This window comes from Olea europaea, chromosome 7, assembly GCF_002742605.1.
Source record: "Olea europaea var. sylvestris chromosome 7, O_europaea_v1, whole genome shotgun sequence".
NCBI lineage: Eukaryota > Viridiplantae > Streptophyta > Magnoliopsida > Lamiales > Oleaceae > Olea > Olea europaea.
In genome coordinates, this window is record NC_036243.1 from 26143758 (window position 1) to 26168771 (window position 25014).

The 25014-nt window shown below is 34.3% G+C and overlaps 1 protein-coding gene and 1 pseudogene across 1 annotated transcript; one reads left to right on the forward strand and one right to left on the reverse strand.

The window, feature by feature from the left end:
• Positions 1-841: 841 nt before the first annotated feature.
• LOC111398124 lies at positions 842-16139 on the reverse strand (annotated as a pseudogene).
• Positions 16140-20282: 4143 nt separating this feature from the next.
• Positions 20283-23871, forward strand: LOC111397588 (IQ domain-containing protein IQM4-like). The gene is made up of 9 exons (XM_023024585.1): positions 20283-20536; positions 20653-21146; positions 21225-21339; positions 21438-21503; positions 21718-21806; positions 21897-21984; positions 22550-22780; positions 22877-22978; positions 23160-23871. Exons 2-9 carry the CDS (start codon positions 20704-20706, stop codon positions 23544-23546), a joined length of 1521 nt encoding a protein of 506 aa, XP_022880353.1. The 5' UTR covers positions 20283-20536; positions 20653-20703; the 3' UTR covers positions 23547-23871.
• Positions 23872-25014: the final 1143 nt, after the last annotated feature.

Consider the following 25014-nt stretch of genomic DNA (forward strand, 5'->3'; position numbering starts at 1 on the left):
AGTGATGTAATCACCGCCCAATGCTACCAATCCAAGGTTTGGAATCTTCAATTCTTCACAAGTCATCATTACTTAGGGAAACATTGGCACATGGTCATCGACCAATCACAAAAGAATTCGACGACTCGACTTCTGAGCTAGGCAGTGTAGCCGATTTGACCAATTTGACGTAATTTTGGCTGGGAACCATGTATAGATAATGAAAGAATAGAAAGAAAAACACAAGAAACTCAGTACACAAAAACAAAGAAAAACTTATAAGGAGTTTACCCACTATTATCTTCGGATGGCCCCCCTTTCTTAAAGTTGATTCGAAATTAACTCTTACAAATTTCGACATCAACAACAGTTATTATAGATGAATTTATTCATATTCATTTATCTAAAAATTTTAATGAGTGTTTAAATTTATGTATTAACAATTAATTTTTTGTATCAAATGTAATATAAAGAGATTGCTCATTTATAGTATTTCACCATTACAAAAAATTTGAATCATAGAAATTGAGCTTTGAGAATACAATTTTCTTCTCTGAAATTTCTATGCTAAATTTTATTTTCTTTAATTCGTCCAAAACTCATCAAATCCTCCAACAAATTGGTATCAAATACTACATCATTTATAAAGTATTTTAAAATAATGTGCAATACACGTTCAACTTTGACTAGTAAATACAAAAATATAAACCAACATATTAAGAAATGAATCTCACATTGAATAAAAAATAAGGATGAAAAATAAAAGACAATACACAAGTAAAAAATTTTAGAAAAAACTCAACATCATAGAGAAAGATACTTCGCTTTTGCAACAAAAATCTAAAAATATCTCAAAGGAACCTTATCTTGGCCGATCATCGACTAAGTTAACAAAATGAGTAATAATTAGTGCTTTCGGTCTATCTTCGAATTCTGAAAGAGGCATCATCTGCTCTTTCAAACTCTTTCTCTTACAGATATTAGCAATCAATTGTGCAGCCTAAGTTCCTGATTCCAGTGGATCAGACGACATCATGTCCCAATGATCAAACGCGCATTAAGGGAAAGCCTGACCTGAGGTAGCCGCTCTCAAGGTACTCGAGAACCTAAATGACTCAACCAGATGAAGGTATGGTTTAGTGTTGTAAAGAGGTATACCAGGCATCTGCATTTTCTCAAATGCGTGCCCACATTTTTGGTTAAGAACGCTGTACATACCACCGAGAGCTTGGTCTGGTGCTTAAATCTCGACTAGGTATACAGGTTCCAAAAGATGGGATTTGGCAGTGAGTTGGAAAGCATAGATAACCCTTCTAGCAATAGGAATAACTTGGCCACTACATGTGTGAATAGCATCAGTGTGAAGAACCATGTCACAAACTTCAAAGCAAATCCCTCTCATGTTTTCTTCAACAAGAGAACCTTCTTTTGAAGCCCATTGAAAACCAACAACAGAAACCTTGATTTCATTAAGATATTGGACTCCCTTGCACATGTCAACCACCATGTTGGGACCAGTGGTCTCAGTACCAAAGCACCAAATCTTCTTAGCAAGTTCCCTGTCCCACCAAGATTCCCCCGCCAATATCTTAGAGCGGTTCTTTGGATCATCTCTAGGACCGATGCCTTCTTCATCAATGGCCTCTACAAGTTCATCTTCTAGAGATCTAGCTTCTATGTATAGTCAGTTGTACTTGTTAGGGAATTTACTCATAACTGTACGACAAGACCTTTCAAGAACTGTCTCATGGAACGACACGACTTGATCAGATTTAATAATTTCAGCACCACTTGATAAATGTGCTTTTGCACAGTTATTTAGGTCACAAACATGACTTAATTACGAGCAAAATGATTGAATTGTGACTTAATTTCATTATATTTGTGAATTGTAGGGAACACCAATGAACATTGTGAAATTCAGGAAAAAAGATAAGCAAAAAGGACCAAAATGAATCAAACTGAAAGCTCGAGGACCAAGTTGCAAATAATCCATAGATGAGACGGGAAATGGAATGAAGATTCAAGAGTGTTAGAGGTCAATCGGATGAGAAAAGGAGTCAAGAGGTGAAATATGGTCGAAGTATTATCAAGTATCAACTTTCAGGCAAAAAATCTATACTCGTGATTTTTAGTCTCTACTTGAGATCCATATTTGGCATAGTAAATATCAGAATTTGAGGAAGCCTATTTCTATCAAAAGTGTAGATCTGTGAGTTCTATTTCCAATACACTTTGAATCATCTCAATCAAATATCAGGAAAGGAAGATATGATCAAAATACTGAAAACTATCTGACGGAAAAATTTCTATAACTATGCGGTCGCACAAGGCAATACAAGGAAAAATCTGGGCTGAAACTTCTGAACCGTGTGGTAGCATGGCTTTATACCATGCGGTCGCATGGTCTAAAAATGTGATAAAATCTTAGGTTTCCTTATTCGACACGATTTAGTTAGGTTTTGGACGACTTCTTTGACCTAATTCCATCCCCAATTAATACCATACGACCCTGAAACATAAGAAGGGGAGAATATACACAATTTTGGAGGATTTGGAGAGGAAGAACAAGGCAACCCACTTCAAGATTCAAGATTTCACTTTAAGAATCAATTGGGTGATGTTCTTCCTTGGTTTTAATTCTTGTTTTTCTTTATTTCCCATTGTGTTAGGCTAGATTTTTATGTGCTAGGATTTGCAATGAACCTTATATTATGAACCCTTAATCTTGAATTTTATTAATTTGACGTTAAAACATGTTTTTAATTATTGAATAATTGACATGGATTTTATTTTCTGCACAATTATGTGCGCAATAATTGTATGAGCTTTGTGGCTTGTTTTACCCTCGAGAGATGGAAATTAAGTTAGACATTATGTTAATTGTCGTAAAGTTCGATAGGGGATAGAAATATACCGCTATGCTTTATGTGATCTTTAAGTATTCATAAATCTTTAATGCATTTTTATATGTTCGCATCCGTCATAGAAATATAGTCGGGTCACATGTGAAACTAGGTTTAATTCTACTCGAGAGAGATTGTTAAACAAATTAGGAATATTGGTCTTCATAATTAAATTGTGTTGTCAATTTTATAAAATTCGGATTAAAGGGGATTGATATAAGGGGATACGAGATCCTAGTACGCATTTCGTTATCATATATTTGTAAAATTTGCATTTAGTTATAATCACGTATTTAATCTAGTTAATTTAGGCTTTATATTTATAAGTAGGTTATTAAATCATAATTTAGTTAGCGAAAATATCAAGAATTTCTATTGTTTCGGTTAGACGATAGGTAAAATCGAACTAATCAATCTCTGTGGGACGATATTCGGACTCATTTAATCCACTTTATTACTTGTTAATGAACCGTACACTTACGGTAGTTTTAAATCGAAAGAAATAATTTCGCGAACAAGTTTTTGGCGTCGTTACCGGGGATTGAGTTTAGTTAATTTTATTTCTCGAGGCACTAATTCGAACTTCAATTTTTATTTAACTAGTACAATTTTATTTTTATTTTTATTTTAGGTTATTATCCGTTATTTGTGTTTTAGTTATTTAAATTGTTTGAATTTCAGTGCTCGTACTAGTTTTGTTTCTCAGATTTGCATGTCACGATCAACTGGAGGAGAATCGATTCCAACTGATCCTGAAATCGAGCGCACCTTTCATCGACTACAAAGAGATTACCGAGAAGCACAAGTACAAATGGCTAACAAGCTAAACAATTCCATTATTCAAGCTAATAAAAGAGAGGCAGTGGACGAAGGAAATGAGATTCTGGGAGATTTCTTGACTCCTCAAGTAATTCAAAGTCAATCTAGCATAGTGTATCCACCGTTTGGACAGCCAAATTTTTAGTTAAAGACCAATGTGATACAGCTATTTCAAAATGGACATCAGTTTCATGGCAAAGCCGAGAAGAATCCACATACACACATATCTCGATTTTTGGATATATGTCAACATTTCAGATACCAAAGGAATTTCGGACAACACTATTAGGCTAGGGTTTTTTCCACATACGCTACGACAGAGCACTTGAATGGTTGGATTCACTTCCGGTTGCAAGTATCACTACATAGAACGAGTTGGCACACAAATTCTGCACAAAGTTTTTCTCCCAAGCCAAGATAGCGAAGCTGAGATATGACATATCAGTATTCAGTCAAGGAGAAACTGAATCATTTGATGAAGCTTGGAACAGATTCAAAAACATGCTTCGGAAGTGCCCTCAACATGGGTTTGATAAAAAGACCCAAATCCGATTCTTCTACACAGGGTTACTTCCATACCACAAGAGCATAGTGGATTCAGCGTCAGATGGCTAAATATCCACTCGAATAGTTGATAGGGCATTGGAATTATTTGATAGAATGGCTACCACATTAGCCATGTAATCTTCAGAGAGGGCGATTCCAAGGAAAACTCTGGGTGTCTACGAGGTGGATACTTATTCAGCAATATCTGCAAAAATCGACTCTCTGTATCACAAGATGGAAAGCATATCACAAGTAGCACAAGCTAAGAAGAGCAATTGTGAGGAATGTAGAGCTGAGCATAAAACATCGGAATGCCCAATACTCATACAAGGAACTGAGCAAGCAGACTATGCACAGTGGGGACAATGCCAACAACACAATCAATATGGAGAAACATTCAATCCCAATTGGATGAAACATCCCAACTTCTCTTAAAGCAACCAAAATCAAAATAGGCCACAGGGACAATTTCAATAACAAGAGAAGAGGCATCAATTGGAAGATGTCATAGGAAAATTCATGGAGAAAACTGAAGCTACACTTCAAAATCAAAATGCAGTGATCAAAAATTTGAAAACTCAAATGGGACAATTGGCCATAGCATTGACTGGCAGAACGCCAGGTAACTTGCCGAGTAACACAGAAATCAATCCCAAAGAGCAAGCCAAGGCCATTACAACTCGAAGTGGAGTACAATTGCCTAAAATCCATGTTAAGAGACGGGGTGTGATTGGAGAGACATCTTCCTGCTGAAGAAGAGACTGTTGCAAAGGAATCAACTTCAAAGGAAAATTCAGAAAAGTCACAGGATAAGGCCAAAGTCACAGTCAACCCCTACGAGCCTCCGATTCCTTTTACACAGTGGCTGAAGAAGTAAAAATTGGAACAACAGTACAAAAAATTCCTAGAAGTCTTCAAAAAGCTCCATATCAACATTCCACTAGCCGATGCACTATTCCAGATGCCTAGCTACGCGAAGTTTCTCAAAGATATTATATCAAACAAACGCAAGCTGGAGGACCATGAGACAGTAATGCTTACGGAGGAATGCAGTGCCAGAATCCAGAAAAAGCTCCCACCAAAACTGAAAGATACAGGGAGTTTCACTGTCCCTTGCACAATTGGTGATTTTTATTTTGATAAAGCATTGTGTGATCTCGGCGCGAGTATTAACTTGATGCCATTCTCTATTTTCAAGAAACTAGGATTGGGAGAGCCTAAGGCAACCACAGTAACTCTACAGCTAGCTGATCGATCACTTACACATCCACGAGGGATTATTGAAGATGTATTGGTCAAAGTGGATAAACTCATATTCCCAACAAACTTCTTGATTTTGGATATGGAAGAAGACAATGACGTGCCTATCATATTGGGACGACCATTTTTGGCTACTGCAAGAGCCCTCATAGATGTGCAGTAAGGAAAATTAACTCTGAGGCTAGGGGAGGAACAAGTCTCTTTTAATGTTTTCAAGGCAATGAAATACCCCAACGAGCCTAAAAGCTGTTTCCAAATTGAAGTGCTTAACATAGGAATCCCCTATAATTTTGAGTTGAAGAAACAACCAAACATTCATGAGGCCTGTATAGTACACTCTCCATCCGTTCTTATTGATTCAAAGGAGATTAAGGCATTCAATGTGGGATTCCATACAGGTGAGGAGAGAAGGACAAACCACTTGAAGAAAGATAGGGATGCAATTCGGAAGATAACTGCAGTGCGGAACAAGACCATATTGAGCAAACTATGCAGGACCTCCCAAGCCATATTTTAAAGTGCCATAACATACCTTTACCAAAAGTTGAGCTATCGACTATAAAATAGCGCTGGTTGGGAGGCAACCCAACGTTTCTATCCGTTCATTTACTTCGTTTTGCAATAGTTTAGGACTTTTTCATTTTTTTTTTTTTGCATTATCAATAGTTTTAGGTCATTGATCATACATCCCTATCACATGGAGTCTAGGCATGGTCCACACGAGTTCCAATGCACCGAGCATGAGTCATGAGGTTGAAGTCCTATTTTAGTCAGTCATGTATCAAATTGAACAAAGTGCGTGTTTTGAGCGATGTTTCGTTGGTAATTCACATTTTTGTGATATGAACCCTTTGTTGAGACATAAATTATGCACTCTGCACACCAACAATGTACACATTGAAGCAAGTTTGGGGGATTTGTGCACTACGTAAGTTATTTCTTGCCCCAGTTGCATTTGTTTACACCAGGTGGACTAATATGCATACTTTACACTTTTACAGATGCCATAAAAAAGAACGTTACAGCTCCACCACCAAGAGACGATACTGCTGGTCCCAATTTTCATTAACCACCTCCATCTTGATTAGGGGAGTACTCGTACTCCATCTTGCACTTAAGTTTATTATTGTCCTTCAATTATATCTGTTTACACTTTTATTTCATCTTCACATTAAGGACAATGTAATATCTAAGTTTGGGGTGGGTGACATAATCTTGGACACAAACATAATTTCGTCATTTTGACTATATTCATCAATAACTATGTTTAATTATTGCAATTCGTTTGCCTATCGAGGATTTAAAAAAAATTCTTTGCATTTTATTCAGTGTGCTGTATTTCCATTCTTGTATGCTTGTGTAGGTTTGATAGCCTTGCCGGCTATGATGTGATTATTGGACTGGTATAAATTACAAAATGTGGATATGGTGTTGAATAGATTAACTAATACTTGTTGATGTAATACTTGAGATTCTTTATACACGTCATTCATGCTTGACATGTTAGATGAATGACTGAATTTTGAGTATAAAGTAGGAAAAAATGATAACCCTCTATGAATTAACCCGTAAACTACCTTAAGACAGTTTCGTGATGGTTGCGCTATTATAGGGGAGCATTGAGATGAGCAGGGGCTCCGTGCATGAATTTTATTGTGTGGATTGCCTAGACTAGTGAGGTAAAGATTAGGTGAAAATCTTAAATTAGGGGTTGGTTTTGGAAACTAAATGTCTAGAACAATAAGGGCATAAAATAAAATTGTAAGAATAAGACACTTCTTTTCATGCCTTTATGACTCAAGCAAGTAAGCATGTAAGGATATTTCAAAATCTGGTGCCCTAAGATCAACTGGCTTGAGAGTCATCGGCCTAAAGCTCACTAAAAGGGTCATATAAAAAGCAAGATGGAAAGAGGTTAATAAAAAGTCATCTGATCGAGCCTTTATAACTCGAGTGAATAAGCCTACAAGGGTTTAAAACCTAGTGCCCTAAAGCCAATTGGTTTGGGAGTTATCGGCCTAAAGCTCGCTAAAGGGGTTATATAGAAAGCAAATGAGAAGATGATATATTAAAAAAAAATTGGAAAGTGAGAAAAACAAAAGAGAGACAAGAACATGATAAAAAGCCCTTAGACATTTGGTTGAGGAAACTATACCTTTGAGGCGAAGCAAGTAACCTATTTTAATCTTGAGTGTCGAAGCAATCAAATTTGGGAGAGCCTTCACTAGTTGAAATGTAAACTTGTGATAGTGAGATTAATCCAAACTACGAGAGGGTGAGGACTGTAGCTATGTAAATTTCTAATCTTAAAACACAATCCCGGGATAATTGAGTGAAAAGAATAAATTTGAGGGGGTTGTGTATCTCTCGAGCGAGTAAGGATACATTTGACCACTTGGGGTTGGGACTCAAATTCATTATGAACCTAATATGTTGCCATGAATTCACACACACACACATCAAGTATGCATTTAATAGGTAAAGGTTGATGTCATTTTTGCACTAATAAATTTTCATAAAGTCAAATACATAGTACAATCTTGAGCCACAGTAGGGCATTAAGCCTTGTTTTTTCAGAATTAAGTCACTATTTTGTTTGAGGACAAACAATAGTTCAGTTTGGGGGTTTGATAAGTGTGTTTTTGCACACTTATTTATGTTACAAACAAAATGATTGAATTGTGACTTAATTTCGTTACATTTGTGAATTGTAGGGAACACCGATGAACATAGTGAAATTCAGGAGAAAAGACAAGCAAAAAGGACCAAAATGAATCAAACTGAAAGCTTGGGGACCAAGTTACAAATAATCCATAGATGAGATGGGAAATGGAATGAAGATTCAAGAGTGCTAGAGGTCAATCGGATGAGAAAATGAGTCAAGAGGTGAAACATGGTCGAAGTATTATCAAGTATCAACTTTCAGGTGAAAAAGCTATGCTCGTGATTTTTAGTCTCTACTTGAGATCCATTTTTGGCATAGTAAACATCAGAATTTGAGGAAGCCTATTTCTATCAAAATGTAGATTTGTGAGTTCTCTTTCCAACGCATTTTAAATCATCTCAATCGGATATAGGGAGAGGAAGATATGATCAAAATATTGAAAGCTATCCGACGGAAAAATTTCTATAACCATGCGGTCGCATGGTTATAATTCCTTGCGGTCGCACAAGGCAATACAGGGAAAAATCTGGGCTGAAACTTCTGAACCATGTGGTAGCATGGCTTTATACTATGCGGTTGCATGGTATAAAAATGTGACGAAATCTCAAGTTTCCTTATTCGACTCAAACACAATTTAATAAGGTTTTGGACGACTTCCTTGACCTAATTCCGTCCCCAATAAATACCAAACTACCTTGAAACATAAGAAGGGGAGAATATACACAATTTTGGTGGATTTGGAGAGGAAGAACAAGGCAACCCACTTCAAGATTCAAGATTTCACTTCAAGAATCAATTGGGTGATGTTCTTCTTTGGATTTAATTATTGTTTTTCTTTATTTCCCATTATGTTAGACTAGATTTTCATGTGTTAGGATTTGCGATGAACCTTATATTATGAACCCTTAATCTTGAATTTTATTAATTTGACGTTAAAACATGTTTTTAACTATTGAATGATTGGCATGGATTTTATTTTCTCTACAATTATGTGCGCAATAGTTGTATGAGCTTTGTGGCTTGTTTTACCCTCGAGAGATGGAAAATAAGTTAGAAATTATGTTAATTGTCGTAAAGTTTGATAGGGGATAGAAATATACCGCTATACTTTATGTGATCTTTAAGTATTCATAAATCTTTAATGCATTTTTATATGTTCGCATCCGTCATAGAAATATAGTCGGATCGCATGTGAAATTAGGTTTAATTCCACTTGAAAGAGATTGTTAAACAAATTAGGAGTATTGGTCTTCATAATTGAATCATGTTGTCAATTTTATAAAATTCGGATTAAAGGGGATTGATATAAGGGGATTCGGGATCCTAGTACACATTTCGTTATCAAATATTTATAAAACTTGCATTTAATTATAATCACGCATTTAATCTAGTTAATTTAGGTTTTATATTTATAAGTAGGTTATTAAATCATAATTTAGTTAGCGAAAATATCAAGAATTTCTATTGTTTCGGTTAAGACGACGATAGGTAAAATCGAACTAATCAATCTCTGTAGGACCATATTTGGACTCATTTAATCCACTTTATTCCTTATTAACGAACCGTACACTTGCGGTAGTTTTAAATCGAAAGAAATAATTTCGCGAACACCACTCATGACATCATCCCGCAAATCCTTCAAGCAGATCTCAAGATGAAGTTAATCCAGAACCAGCAATATGCTCGCCCGACTCCTCTACTGAACAAACAACTATAGGATCGGATTTGGCCAAACGTTTCATACCCTCAACAAGCTAGAGGAGGTCAGATGTAACCTTGCACTGAACAACAACACGCGCAATGGGTGAAACAGAGAATTTCATTGCTCTAATTGGATGAGCATCAACTTCCTTCTCATTGGTTAGTGTTGCATTCTTAGTAATATATTGATCAAGACCAACAATAGCTACTGTATTCCCGCACGGTACATCCTCCACAGTTTCCTGTTTCTTGCCCATCCAAATGATAGTCCTCTGAACACTCTTGATGTACAAGTCCTTTTCTCACCAGGGACGTAGTTGGGTCCCATTATTCTAACCTTCAAACTAGTTGAGACCTTCCCAGAGAACACATGACCAAAAGCAAAGAATCGACCATTATCAGTGTTGGGAAAATACAACAGATTTTATTAAATTGTGTACAAACAAGAACTAAATAATTTGGAACATAAATAACACATAAGTGTTTTAGAAGTTACCCATGTAGCATGCTTTACCCCAAAAAAAATAATAAAAAATAAAATAAAATAAAAACAAGATTAAAAATAATAATCCCTTGATCTTTGATTTCCTTGATCCCTCCTTAAAGCCTCCTTATTTGATCTTCTTGATTCTCCTTCAAACTTTTTGGCCTTCTCCAGTACTCTTCAAGAACTCAAAAGAAACTGTAGGGATTTTTTCTTTGTGTGTGGGCACAATAATTTTTATTTTGCATCTATTTTTTTTTATTAAACCCAAATGAGAATGTATGTGTCTACATATATGGATTTGATTCACAAGACTTTCAATCCCAAGAGAACTCTATCTTTTGATTGGATAAATGTCCTAAACAAAAAAGATTCGTTTTTGTACTTATCCAAATCATAACCTCCATATCTAAATGTCACATGCTTGGCACATGCAAGACACGTTCTGGTTTAATTAATTTATAAATATTTCTACAGTTAATAAATTATAACTCTTTATAATTTATTTTGGTTCTTATTTTTAAAGTGGGACCAAACGGACCCAATTAGATTAAGCTCCAATAAATTAATCTTGATTCGGTCAACTCTTGATCAGTTTGATTAATTTATTAATCAAGTTCTATTCCACTAAAAGAACGTGATTGCACTCTTAATTTAATTGAAATTATTGAATCTACAGTAATTACATCCTGTGACAAATTGCTCTTACTTATTACCCCCGTTAAGCACGTTGAATATTTGGAATTGGGTGAAATGACCAAAATGACCCTTTTCCAAATATACATTAAATCCTCAATCCCATTTTCTATTTGACATTTCCATGTGATCACATCACAATATTAATTTAAAAATCATGTCGAATTACTAAGCTCAGATTTAACTGTTCATTAGAAAATCCATTGAGGTCATGATCATGCCTATTATATAGGTTACGGATTCCATATTGCGAATATATGTTCTCAAATTATTTCTCTTTAATTCCCAAGGCATCGAGATTTTGATAAACAATTTAATCTCACTTATTGATACCTTAATAAACTTCAAGTTAGTAATCAAAGTTCATTATTTGCTCAGGATTAAAGTATAACGTACAATAGTCAAGTGAAACTAAATTCAAGTGATCAATTCCATAAATTAATTTCACGTGGTCCAGTCCCATACATTCCAAAATGTACAATCAATTTTATTGCTAAAGTCAAGATCAACTTTAAATAAAATTGAGACAATCCTATCAAAATAAAGTGTTCGTCTTTATTTATCGATTGTGGAAAATAAACTTTAGATCGAATTATAAATCAAATCTTTCCGTGTTCAACAACTTAAACACTTGATTTATAATATCAAGTATATCCATAAACAAAATGCAAGCTCAATTAATATAAACAATTTATTGGAAAAATAAATTATTATTTTTGTTTCAAAATGTCACGAGTAAAAATAAATTTACTCGAAGGGCTAAAATAAAACTAACAATCAGATGCTGGAATCATCTTGGACACATAGAGCATAAGATGACTGTCAAGATCGCAGTTCCTAATTGCTAGGGATGCTCGGCTCGGCCCGTACACGCACGAGCTCGGCTCGCATTCGTGGTGAGCCGAGCTCGTGGCTTGTTGAGCTTGAGCTCCACTCGTTCATTTTGGGTCATGGGCCGAGCCGAGCTTTGGCTCACAAGTTCGTCCTTTTTTTTATACAAAAAAAAAACAAATGAATATAAATTCATTTTTAAAAAAATAATTTAATGAAGACAATTTTTTTATTTCTATCATATAGTAATATTTTCTATAAAATGTTAAATATTTATGTAATGAAGACGAATTTTTTTTAAATACATATACAAAAATTTATTTTTTTCGATTTCTTTTTAAAATAAATAAAATGTAAACCCTCCTCCTTTATCCTGGCTTGGAACCAGTTACATCAATTTTAAGTAGGTGAAGTTAAAATTTGTACACGAACAACTTGTTGTAACGTGTACAAATTTTTAAAGAAAATTAAATGTAACGATTTAAAAAAAAAGAAATTTTGATTAATATAATTAAATCAAATATCACTTACCTGATGATATGCAATTTCGACTTATTTATCTTGTAGTCAAAAATGAGCGTCCTGTTAATCCTTAACACACATTAACGCTTTCAAAACATCTTATTTCAGCTGACTCCTAATATCGGTCAAAATATTTTTACCTGCACTGAAAGCAGACTCAAAAGCAAAAGTGCTAATCGAAAGTGTCAACAAATTTTTTCAATTGTAGAAACAACTAGCTAACGTCTTTCATACTTTTGCTAGAATTCAATTACTTCTTCTGAATTTTTTTAATTGTTTTGTCTATTGACATATTCCGATTGAAGTAATCCATTAATTCAGCAGCATCGCATTTTGAATTGCGATCGATGTTTGATGAGATGCAGATGTAGACGATATGACACTAGATGAACACATTGCAATTGCATCATATCTATATATATTAATGCCTTGAAATAAATTCATTATTTCGACATCATCTTCTTCAATTTCACCCGAAGGAGTAGGTGCAGAGGGTACCCGACTGACATTCTCACCCATTCGTTCCGCATATAATTCATACATTGCACATAATGTTTGCTCTAAATTCCTATAGATGATAGGTGCATCAAACGTTAAGACTTTGTTGATTTGATCAATTACGTATTTAGTTCCCGATAAATTATATCGAGGGTCTATTACGCATGTTAAAGGAAATAACATAGGTAGGTCTTCCCAATATTTTCTAAACTTTAATTCCATAACAATTATAATTTCACTAAAATCAAGATCATTTTTATATTTATGAAATGTTCTTACAATTATATAAAGGCGTTCAAGCACTATACGGTTTGTAGGATAATAAATGCCCGATAAAATCTTTGTAGTCTCATAAAAAGACGTCAAAAAAATTTAACTTTCAAAGCTAAAACCCAATCAAATTCATTCAACGTAGCATCGTCATCGCTTCTAACGTATCTATTGTTACAAAAATCAATTATTAAATGTTTGAAACCTTCATAAGATTTTAATAGCAATCAAGTAGAGTTCCATTTTTGACCTACATCGCTACCAAATGTTTTAGCAGTCGTCACCCCTAATTCAGCACAGAATTCTTCAAAAGCTTGTTTTCTACTAAGGAAAATAGTAATATATATTAGTGCATTTCTAATCCTTTGAAATTCATTATTTATATGTTTTAAGCCATCTTGCAAAATTAAATTTAAAATATGACACACACAACAAATATGAAATAAATATCCACTAAAATCAGGTTGAAGTACCCTAACAATTTATCGACGACTACATTATTAACACTAGTATTGTCGAAAGTAAAAAATCAAATTTTATTCTCGCGATTATATTCTCTAACAATATTGATAATAACATTATATATATATTAATAGCATTGTAAGGATACTCAATAATTCTAAAACAAATAATTTTTTTATGCATGCACCAAAGTGGGTCTATATAGTGTGCAGTTACATTTATATAAGCTTTTTTTTTTTAATCTTTTCCCATATATCAGAAATTAAGGATATAATACCTTCATATTGTTGTAAATTTATAATTAATTGTTGTTTTGAATCATTAAAATATTGTATTTTATCGGTATGAGGAGCGTTTCAACTTACCGCAACGTACCTTGATTGCAGATATTCTTTCACGTCGAATACGAAGTGTTGGTTATCGACAATAGCCGGAGGCAACTCAGTAGCGGCAACAAATTTCATCATTTCGATTCGAGATTTCTCTTCCGAATACACCCACGTGGGTAGAGGTGAAGTTGTAGAACCGGCGCTTGGACTGCCAAATTGCAATTGTGTTTGACCGGCTGGAAGAAGCCCATGTCTGGTCGCACATGCTTTGTAGTGGTGGTTGAGATGGATGATACTAATTCCTTTTTGTCACACCAATCTTTGTCGGCAATAGATTCTGGGAGGCCACCGACAACTTTTCTCATTGAAATCAACTTAAAGTGATCCCAACATTTTGCTTGTTTTTCCCCTTTCACTTTTTCCTTGCATCTGGGATGTTTAATTCGGGTTCTTCGTCTTCATGTTCCGCTTCAGGAACGTTAATATTATTCAAATCAATTGGATTGTGACTTCCATGATCGTGAATGTGAACATCGTCAGGTATGAGTACGTCATTTAGACCGACAAATTCATTTGAAAATTGACTTTGCGGCGTCCTAGGTGATTCACCATGTGGCCCACATCTCGTATCGAACAAGCTCTCAACAAATGAGCGATAATCCATTTGTTTGATTGTTTGTGATGAAATCCAAATATAAGAACTAGTAAAAGTATAAATTTAGCCCCTATTTAGTCCCCATTATTTGAATTTATAATAGGGAGAATAGTGTTTTTTTGAAAATTGTGTGGTTTAAAAGTTTTCGATTTGAGTTTAATATTATTTTATTGAAGATTATGTGGTTGAAAGAAGGAGAGAGATAAAATTAAATTAAATTGAAAAGTTTTAAAGCGAGGCCAAACGGGGGCGTAGTGAGAAACGAGAATTGGACGAAATTTCAATAAATGTAGTGAGAAATAAGAATTGGATTAATTGAAATTGAAACTAAATAAAATGCAAAAAAAAAAAAATGAATATTGCATATTTTGCACAAGAGAGTTGAAACTTAAAACTTGATAGATAGAGAATTGAGAAATGAGAATTAAGTTTTGAGATAGAGAAAATATTGGAGTTCGTGGGGACTATTTATAGAAGTGGAGGAAGAAGAAAAATAAATAAATAAATAAAAATTCAGTGACCGTTTGGTCACTGAAAAGGGGAACGGTCACTTTTTCAAAAAAGTGACCGTTTTGGTTACTTAAGGAGACGAGCCACGAGCCATGCTCATAGCTCGTTAAGTGACGAGCTACGAGCGGCTTGCCTTCTATGTGAGCCGAGTGGCCTCGACGAGCCCCGTTTTCATGAGTCGAATGGGTGAGTCAACAAACTGCTTGGCCCAATTGCCATCCTTACTAATTGCACTAGCATGTGCATCGTCAAGTGGGCCTTCATACAAGTTTTCGACATGGTATTTTTGAGTCGTGGTGGGAGATCGAAGATGGAATGCCATCATTTCGAGAAGAGCACTACTAGCATGAAGCCATGTTTGCATAACACGTTTCATTAACGCTTTTCCCATCAAATCTTTCATATTGACACCAGAACCAGAACAAGTTCAAATAAAACATAACAAAAGTAGATCTCTTTCAATCTTTAGATCAAGACCAAACAAGCACGTTTATAAACCTCCATAATTCACGATCGAATCATTACTTTTTTAAACCAACCCATAATTCAACATAGAAACTTAAGCTATAAATTTGCAGTCTAAATCCGAAGCAAGAAACAATCTCTATGCATTTCCATTGTTAAAACATTGAATAATAAAAAATACAAAAAATTAAAAAAATTAAAAAAAATGCAATCAAATAAAGAATTAAACAACTTGATAAAACAAATGTCAATATTAACTATCTATTTCCGTTCATGTTTTTAAAACCTCAAATATTCAGAACCAAGATTGAAAACCTATATCGGATCTAGATCCAAACATCCAAACACATCTCATCATTCAAACGGGAAAAGAATATTGAAGCAATAAAAGGATCATGTACATACAGAAATTAGTAACTAAGATATCTGTGAGTGAAGAAGAGACACAAAGATATGGCTTTGTAACCTTTGTTACCGAAAGAGAGAGAGAGAGGGCAATTCTTGCATGCGATGCTGCGGAGAACCACGGGTGGACCCACATGGGGTCAAATGACCCCACAAAATTTTGGTTTTTTTTTTTTTTAAGAAAAAAATTGTTTTAACCGTTTTATGATCTACTTCAATACATGTCAAATGAAGTTGAAACATTACATTCTTAATATCATTTCGAAGTGCTCATAACCTAATTTTTCGATTCCTAATGGCCTGCGAAATAATCAACCGTAGCAAAAGTTATGATGTATCAAAATAAGCCGCTCCAAATTAGTATTTCGAACAGTTCGATAATATGGTAACTTTTAAAACTTGCCAATGATCGTATATTATCTGAATCCACAAATTGCATGCGTCATCTAGAAGCTTATTTCGAGAACTATGTAATAGTCATATTGAATGATCTAAACGAATATTGAAAATAGTTAAACATGTGTCAAACGTACGTTCTAGAAAAGACATTTAACTCGTTTCTTCTTTTAAAACTCAATATTTCATTAACGTTTATTAATTTTGTGCGATAAACTTTTCAATATAATTTACATCATTTTATTAGAAAATTTTACATGGAAGATGACGTCAAAAATTCTAAAATCGTTACGCATTAAATGTAATTTGAATTACTTTCAAATTATTTTTTTCGTTATAATTAAATTTCATTTAATTTCAATTCATTTACTTCTTACATCTAATTTGATTTATTCACCATTAACTCAACATCTAAAAATGATATGGTAAACAAAATTATACATGTAGCAAAATTCATTTAATACTATTGATAATGGTATAATTATAAGATATTTTCAAGGTGTCAAAATGCGTATTAATTTATTTTTATTAATATTATATTATTTTGAAAAATTACACATTAGTTTTTGATCCCACAACCTAGAAAGGTTGGGTCCGCCCCTGCTGAGAACGTGTTGGATAATGTGGAGATATGAGGTGAGTGGCAAATATATAGTTTTTGTTAGCGGCCTGAATTGGAAGAAATACTTCGTGGCGATGCGACGTCCAATGTCAAGGCACCACCTCGACAGTGGCCCACACACCTCGGGGGTGTGTGGTGGACCACCCACCGAAGTGGTCCTCTCTTACAAGACGATCCTACTGAAGTATCTCTCCTAAATTGGGCTTCCAAAACGAAAAAGGTAATTACATAAATAACAGTAATTTGAGCTTCCCCCTGTTTTGGAAGGCAGAGCTCTAATTTTGTACATGTATTAGATATAACTAAAACTAACACATGTCGAACTGTCTTGTAACGATCTTTAGGATTTTCAATCGAATTTATCTATTTCATGCAGTATTCATATGATAAGTTCATCACGAATTTAAGCATCGGACTTTTGTAAGCTATCTTACGCTGGATATTTAAATGCTTTGTATAACTGTTAAGTCTCTCCTATCATTCTAATAAAGGTATTCTTTTCTTTGAAAGCCTAATAAAGGACTTTAATACAAAGTGAAAAAATAATAAATAATTTGAGTACCGTACACCAGTTGATAAATTCTTTACTAGAAGCGAGAAAATTGTCATTCGAAAGGAATATGTTTGGAATTCTTGTTTTAAAGGTAGGTTTGGACCACCATACTAGACACAGCGCAAGTCGCAAGATGGGTCAAAAACCGAGTTATATTAGCTAAAATGAACGAGTCAAACAATACTCGTAGTTGTTCAACACTTTGAATATTTTAACTTGTAGTCAGGTCACTCAATTTAATTATTTACATTTTAACTTAATTTCTAGATTTTACTGTTAATTACCATAATGATTTGGTAGATTACTTAAGTAGTCATTTGGAAGATTTGATCAATGGATTTTTTGACATTATTTTGATGGACAATGAAAGCAAATAAGTACAGTATCAACTAATAAATTGCTAAAAATTTGTTAACTATTCAAATATCTACAATTATTTTTGAGTATGCATTCTTTATTAGTGGTTAAATTTTTTATTCTTTAGAAGCTCATTGAGTATAAATATGGTTGGGACGGTGATATACCATAAAAATTGGTTACATAGTAATGAGAATATATAGTGATTCGTCAATATTTAGATGAGGTAGAAGTATCGCATGATTTACAAAATGTTATAGAAAATATTATCGTATTTGATCTTTTCATTCATTTTCTTTGATTAGTTGTTTCATATCATTTAACTATAATCAATAAATTCATATATTATATTCTTATCTTTATGAAGAGAATAAATTGCGTTTTCCAATTGCAGATGTTGTGCTAATTAGTATCGATCAAGAGTATAAAATATTTTTACAATGTTGCTGCATTATAATAATTGGAATTATAGAACTTTGGTTTGTAATATATTTAACGATTCTATTTATATTTTAACGTAAAATTTTATACTAACATTTATGACTTATTTGATATTTTTTTCTTTCTTAAATCGTGATTTTAAACGAACCAAACCCAAAAAAAGGGGTTTGGCTTGTTTAAAAATTTATTACAAATCGTTCAAATCGAATCATGTTTACACTAAGTGGGAGTGAGTATATCATAAACATGAATTTGGTTAATGGAGACATATAGATTGCTGATAATTTGATAATTTAGTCATATGCACATAAACTGTCCACAAAGGATAAGCACTCCCGTATACGATCGAAAGCCCCACAGTGTACAGAAGTAGGTATCAAAATCCTCTAGTATAAGAACCTTTATACACAACCTGAACCACCTTTGTAATAGAGGATTTATTTATTTATTTTATTTTATTTATTATTATTTTTTTTAATAAGTTAAGACCTTTGGGTCACGCCATGGTGGAGGGAGGTTGGCCAATGAAGTTCTAGCCACCACTAAAATTTTTTGATAGAAAATTTTTTAGTAGCTATGTTAAATCCGTACCACATCTAAATCCTGACTCCACTACTTAATATACAAAAGGGAAATTCCAATTGTATATACTCCAGTGTAGCACATGTGAAGGGGTTGTACACTGGAGTGTTCATGTCGCAAATCTCTATACAAAAATCAAATTGAGACCCAGTGGGTTCCTGAAAGTGTGAACAATTAATGCAAATTAATAACTTATAAATGCAGACTATTTAGTGTATACGAAACAGTTACATGTACAACCTTTTTCTTAGGTAAGTTGATGTAAATGGACGGGGGAAATATCACTTGAAGTCACAAAATTTACAGATTTGTTTCATGTTCATCATTTAACTTCTGTTTGTTTTAATTTGATCTGTAAACTTAAATTTTTTTACCATTCTATCTATATTTAATATTCCTTATCAAGAATGACAGAATTCGTAACTTTGCCACCGAAATTCATCATCCACCTACTATTTTTTAAACTATATATATAGGAAAAAGTCATGAGTACGGGGAATTTTTAACAGAATCTTTATAGATGCTGATGAGGCCACAGATGATTGGATTGCTTTTTTTCCCTCTATCCATCTTCCAATTAATTCCCACCACGTGTTATCTATCAACGTTTTCTTTAAAAAAAAATTCTACAATTATAACATTAGATATATAGAAAGATGATTTAATGAACACCGATACTTAACATAAATTAAACATCAATGCTCTTTAAATTACACACACTCGCGCACACACACATATTATCAACACTCTGGTCACGGCTTCTTTAGTGTTCATAATAAAAAAATCAAATGTATCAAATTGAAATAAAAAAATACAAGTTAGGTGATCAAATTAAAATAAATTGAAGTTGGAATATAAAACAAACATGTAACTTAAGTGGCCTTCAATAAAATTTGTCCAAGTGGATACGTAGAATCGTCCCTATCACTCTATTTAGAGAAAATGATCAATCAAAAGCAGCCTAATTAATTAATTAATTAATTAATTCAACTACATGTTTTATAAGATTCATTACTTTTATTTATTTTTATAAAAATTTGCTAATTTTTTTTTTTTTATCAAAATCATTATATGATCACAATTTTTATCAATTTTTTGACCACATATTTCATCAAATTTTATAAAAAATTAATTTAAAAAAAAATAAAAAATCTAACAGGTCTAAGAGAAGGAAAGAAAAGCCAAATAGGACTCAAAATCCCAAGAAAAGTAGCAGAATTGGTTCAAGAAGACCCAAAAAAATTCTGCAAACCAAGGAGCCTTTAGTTGACAAATATATAATTTTTAAGTGCCTTTTTTTTTTTTTTTAGAAAAATAGTAAAAATTGATGCTTCATCAATCCTTCCTTTGAACTTCATTGAAGGTTCACAATTGTCTGGATTTTCTTTTCCACATTTGTCTTTTTACACATCTTTTACCACCAAGACTTTGAATTTTCATAATTCAACGGGACAACTTCTCTATATATGTAAATATCCCAGTGTTCCTAGCTATGTATTTAGTTTGTGTTAAGAGTTGCTGGTTATATTCAACATCCCCAAGAGCGGACCTAATATCCGTACGTATAGAAAGAATTCTTAAGGTATGTTGATCGGTGTTTAAGAGAGGTATCACACATCGAAGGTGTACCAGTGTATAATGAAATACTGGGTATTTTTATTGAAACAATCGTAATGTGTCATGAATTTTTGTTTGCAGGATTTTGTTCATCTGGAATCAAGAACTTGAAGTTCCTGCTGGTGATAACGAATGGGGCTTTCTTTTTCACTACTTTCATCAGCATGGAATGAAATTTTGGGTCATCGGTTTTATGATTTGACAGACACTGTAGAAACATTTATTGCCAGATCAATAAGCTTTGGAAGCAAAGAAGGAGAACTAATCTTGATGAAATCACACAGCTTCAAGAATAAAGATATGGAGAAACCCCAAAAATCTGAAAAAGAAATGCTAAAAACACATGTTCCACTGAAAGAATTGGTTGTAGACAACGAGAATGAAACCTCAGATTATTCAGAAGTTAAGAAGTCGAAACCCGAGATTCCATTTCCTGTTCAAGAACCCTTCGTGTTTTCTTCCCCGAGACCTGTTAACGAGCTGAATTCTGCTGCCACGACGCTTCAGAAAGTTTACAAGAGTTACCGGACGAGAAGGAACCTTGCAGATTGTGCAGTTGTTGTTGAAGAGCTTTGGTGTGTGCCATAATAACTTTTTTCATGTTTTAGTCTATATCCTTTTATGTGCATTTCTCATTTCATTCTATGTTGTAGGTGGAAAACCTTGGATTCTGCAGCTCTGAAACAGAGCTCGATATCGTTCTTCAACAAAGTTGAACACGAAACTGCCGTGTCCCGGTGGGCTCGTGCAAGGACGAGGGCTGCTAAGGTATGCTCTGGACTTAATCTGATGTCCAAGTACAAATACCATTCTATATAAAAAAGTATAGTCTCAGAATTGACCCAAGAAATGCTTGCTTCTCATAGGTTGGCAAAGGTTTATCCAAGGATGAGAAAGCTCAGAAATTAGCACTGCAACATTGGCTTGAAGCTGTAAGCCTTAAACTTTCCTTAAATTTGTTTGCTACCATATTACTATGTTCACACCGTTCTGAGATCCAAGAAAGATCAACTTACACATAAGACTTGTTGGGTCGGCTGGCCGGGCTAGCACCCCTTGTCACCTGTGTACCTATAGCCAATTTGCTGCACCATCGACCACATAACTGTAACGATCATCTGAGAGTTACTCGTCTTTTTCTGACAGATTGACCCTCGTCATCGCTATGGACACAACTTACACTTCTACTATGACGTATGGTCGGAGAGCAAAAGTTTTCAACCGTTCTTCTATTGGTAATACCTTTTTCTTATAGAAGCACCACATCCACATGAAACTGCTTCCTATTTGGACCTTATGTTTTTTGCCTTATCTTTGCCTTGAAGGTTGGATGTCGGTGATGGTAAAGAAATAAATCTTGAACGTTGCCCCAGAGTCAATCTGCATCGTCAATGCATTGAATATCTTGCACCAGTAAGCTTTATATCACTAATTTTTTTCCTAAACTTGTCTGTCCTAATCCCATGATTAATGTGTATTTCGCTTGCTTCTGATGGATCGTGCTGTCTGATTATACTATGTACTCATTTTCTGGATTGTGAATAAGTGTGTTTTGATTTAAAAACAATAAGGACGTGTATGGCATGACTTCTAAAAGACCGAAAACTGCATTAAGAAGCTGATTTTAGGGCATATTTGGATAATTTTCTGAAAGTACTTCGTCTGATTAAGATAATTTTTAGAGAAAGCTGTCCAAGACACCTTCTTTATGTAGATCTTCTACAGAAAGCAGAAGCTAACTCAAATATGCCCAAGTCACCCATGTGTTCTAACATATATAATGAATGATTATTTATGAAGCCATTCTAGTGAGAGGCATGAGATCACGAAAGTAATCTTTCATAGGTTTATTCTTCTTTATAGTGAAGCCATTTTTCCTAATGACCATCCCGCTTAGATTGAATTGTTCAACGATTTATTAGTAATGTGAAGCATTTGCCTGTCTAAAAATGTTCTATTCCAACCTTTTACCTCACAGAAACAGAGGGAAAAGTATGAAGTGATCGTAGATGAAGGGAAATTAGCATACAAACAAAGTGGGTTTCTCTTGAATACAGCTGAAGGCTCAAAATGGATTTTTGTCCTAAGTACATCAAGAACTCTGTATGTAGCACAAAAGAGAAAAGGTGTTTTTCAGCACTCCAGTTTTCTCTCTGGTGCAGCTACAACAGCTGCTGGTAGATTAGTTGCTCATCATGGTATTCTAGAGGTACAACTTATGGACATCTATGTTAAATTTATTCGATTCTTTTTAGTTGTTCGTCTATATTTTGTGTATGTGCTTATTGGTTCTTGTTTTCTTCAGGCAATATGGCCATACAGCGGCCACTATCTTCCAACCGAAGATAATTTCAAGGAATTCATCATGTTTCTTGAGGAGAATCATGTAGATTTAACAAATGTTAAGGTATTCCACTAACCCTTCTGGCTATAATTCATAGAATATAGCAAAATACATAAACATCAAGGCATGTATTTAATTAAGTACCCACCTCAGATGTAGGTATAGTTAGCTTTATCCCATGTTGTATAGTTTGTTTCAACACTATGTTAAAACAATATTTGATGTTTTCCACTTTTTTCCACAGAGGTGTGCAATAGATGATGACAGAACCTCATTTAAGGAAGATGCCATCAAAGTTGAGGGACCAGACAATAATGCACTCAAGGCACCACGTGCTGGCAGTACATCAATCAACACAGCTAATATAGAAGCACCCAAACTTGACCTTCCCAAGACTTTATCTTGCAAGTGGACTAGTGGAGTCGGGCCCCGCATCGGATGTGTTCGAGACTACCCAATGGAGCTTCAGTCTGAGGCACTAGAAAGAGTAAATTTATCGCCTAAAACAACACCAGGCCAGCCGAAGAGTTGTGTGCCCATCCCATCTCCACGACCAAGCCCGAAAATACGAATGTCACCTCGGCTTGCATATATGGGACTTCCTAGCCCAAGGGTGTCTCTTCGTGCCTAGTCAAGTGGCGACACACACCTACCCACCTAGAAGAGCAACTCGCTCTTTAATGTCGTCATGGCTAACCTAAGTTCTCTTCCAGTCAACTGTCGATCAAGTGAAGTGCAATAACACTTTTTCTATTTTTCGTAGAGCTGCTAGGTCTACATTCTTGTTCCTTGATTCTTGTTGAACGCATAACCATGGGATAAATGTCTCCTCTTTATGCAAGTTCAATTTTTTTTTGCTACCATAAATAAGAAGGAATAAATGGTCGAAATATTGTTTCCATTTCGTTACGCTTGTGTTGCCTTCACTTTTGTTCAATAAACTTGTGTTGCCTTCACTTTTGTTCAATAAACATCTAAATAAAGAAGAATATATCATTCTATTTTTCCATTCAAGAGCACGACATTTCTTCTCCTCCTGATCGTCTTGACAAGATGCTTCTGTCCTCCCAAAAAGCCCTCATTTGCAAATCCAATCGAACACATTGTAACAATTCGGAATTGCCAGAAAAACTAGAATCCTAATCAGATTTACTTCAAATGATAATCCATAAACCTCAGAACAGGGCAAACAACCAAGTTTGTCCCTTCCACAGAATAAAATGCCAGATAAACATGTGACTGTCAAATTCAAGCACAGAAGCTCATCAGAATCACAAAGACAAACAAATAATAAGTTAACAACATAAAATTACAGGAGTTCCGATAAATATATCACGTACAAAGCTGGAAAATTGGCGAAAATCCAGACTGAGGTTGTATGAATAGACATTAAACAAACCCAAGAAAAAAGTATCCCCAGCTTCCAAGTTCCAGCACCAGGTTGAAACCTCGTATTGACAACTGATATACGTGGAGAGTTTATCATTGAATCCAGGCTTCAGATTCCAAGCTACAAACATAACTTACAATTCAAGAATATGTAAAAATGGAAAAGTTTAAACCTTAACCAAATTTAGCTTCGTGCACATCTCATGGCACAGTGCTTCGTGAAAAAGATAAGCATAAATGTTCACTAACATCAAAGCAATTACAAAATAAATCAAGCGTTAGTTACTCATGTTGCATAAATTTGAAAGGAACCATATTCATAAAATCCTTCCATAAAATCATAAATTCCATGTTGAAATCAAAGAGACAACAAAAAGTGCGGAAACATACCTTGATCCATGAATATTACTGCTTTAATTGGGTTTTGATCTTCCAATTGATACGTGATTCTCCTTCCTTTTGGTTTTCTTCAAAGTCTCTGTTGATGGGGATGCAGAGATATTTTCCAAAGAAAATCACGTTCAAATTGGGGACCATAACCACTTTTAAAATAACTGCTATTGGCAGTTATTAACTTTAAGTTATTTCAAATCGGCCCCTCATCAATTCAAAATAACACCTTCTGGTCTCTACACTTTAATCCCATAAAATTTAATACCCATTAGTCCAAAATTAAATCCAATGGATCACTTTATCGACTATATTTACTT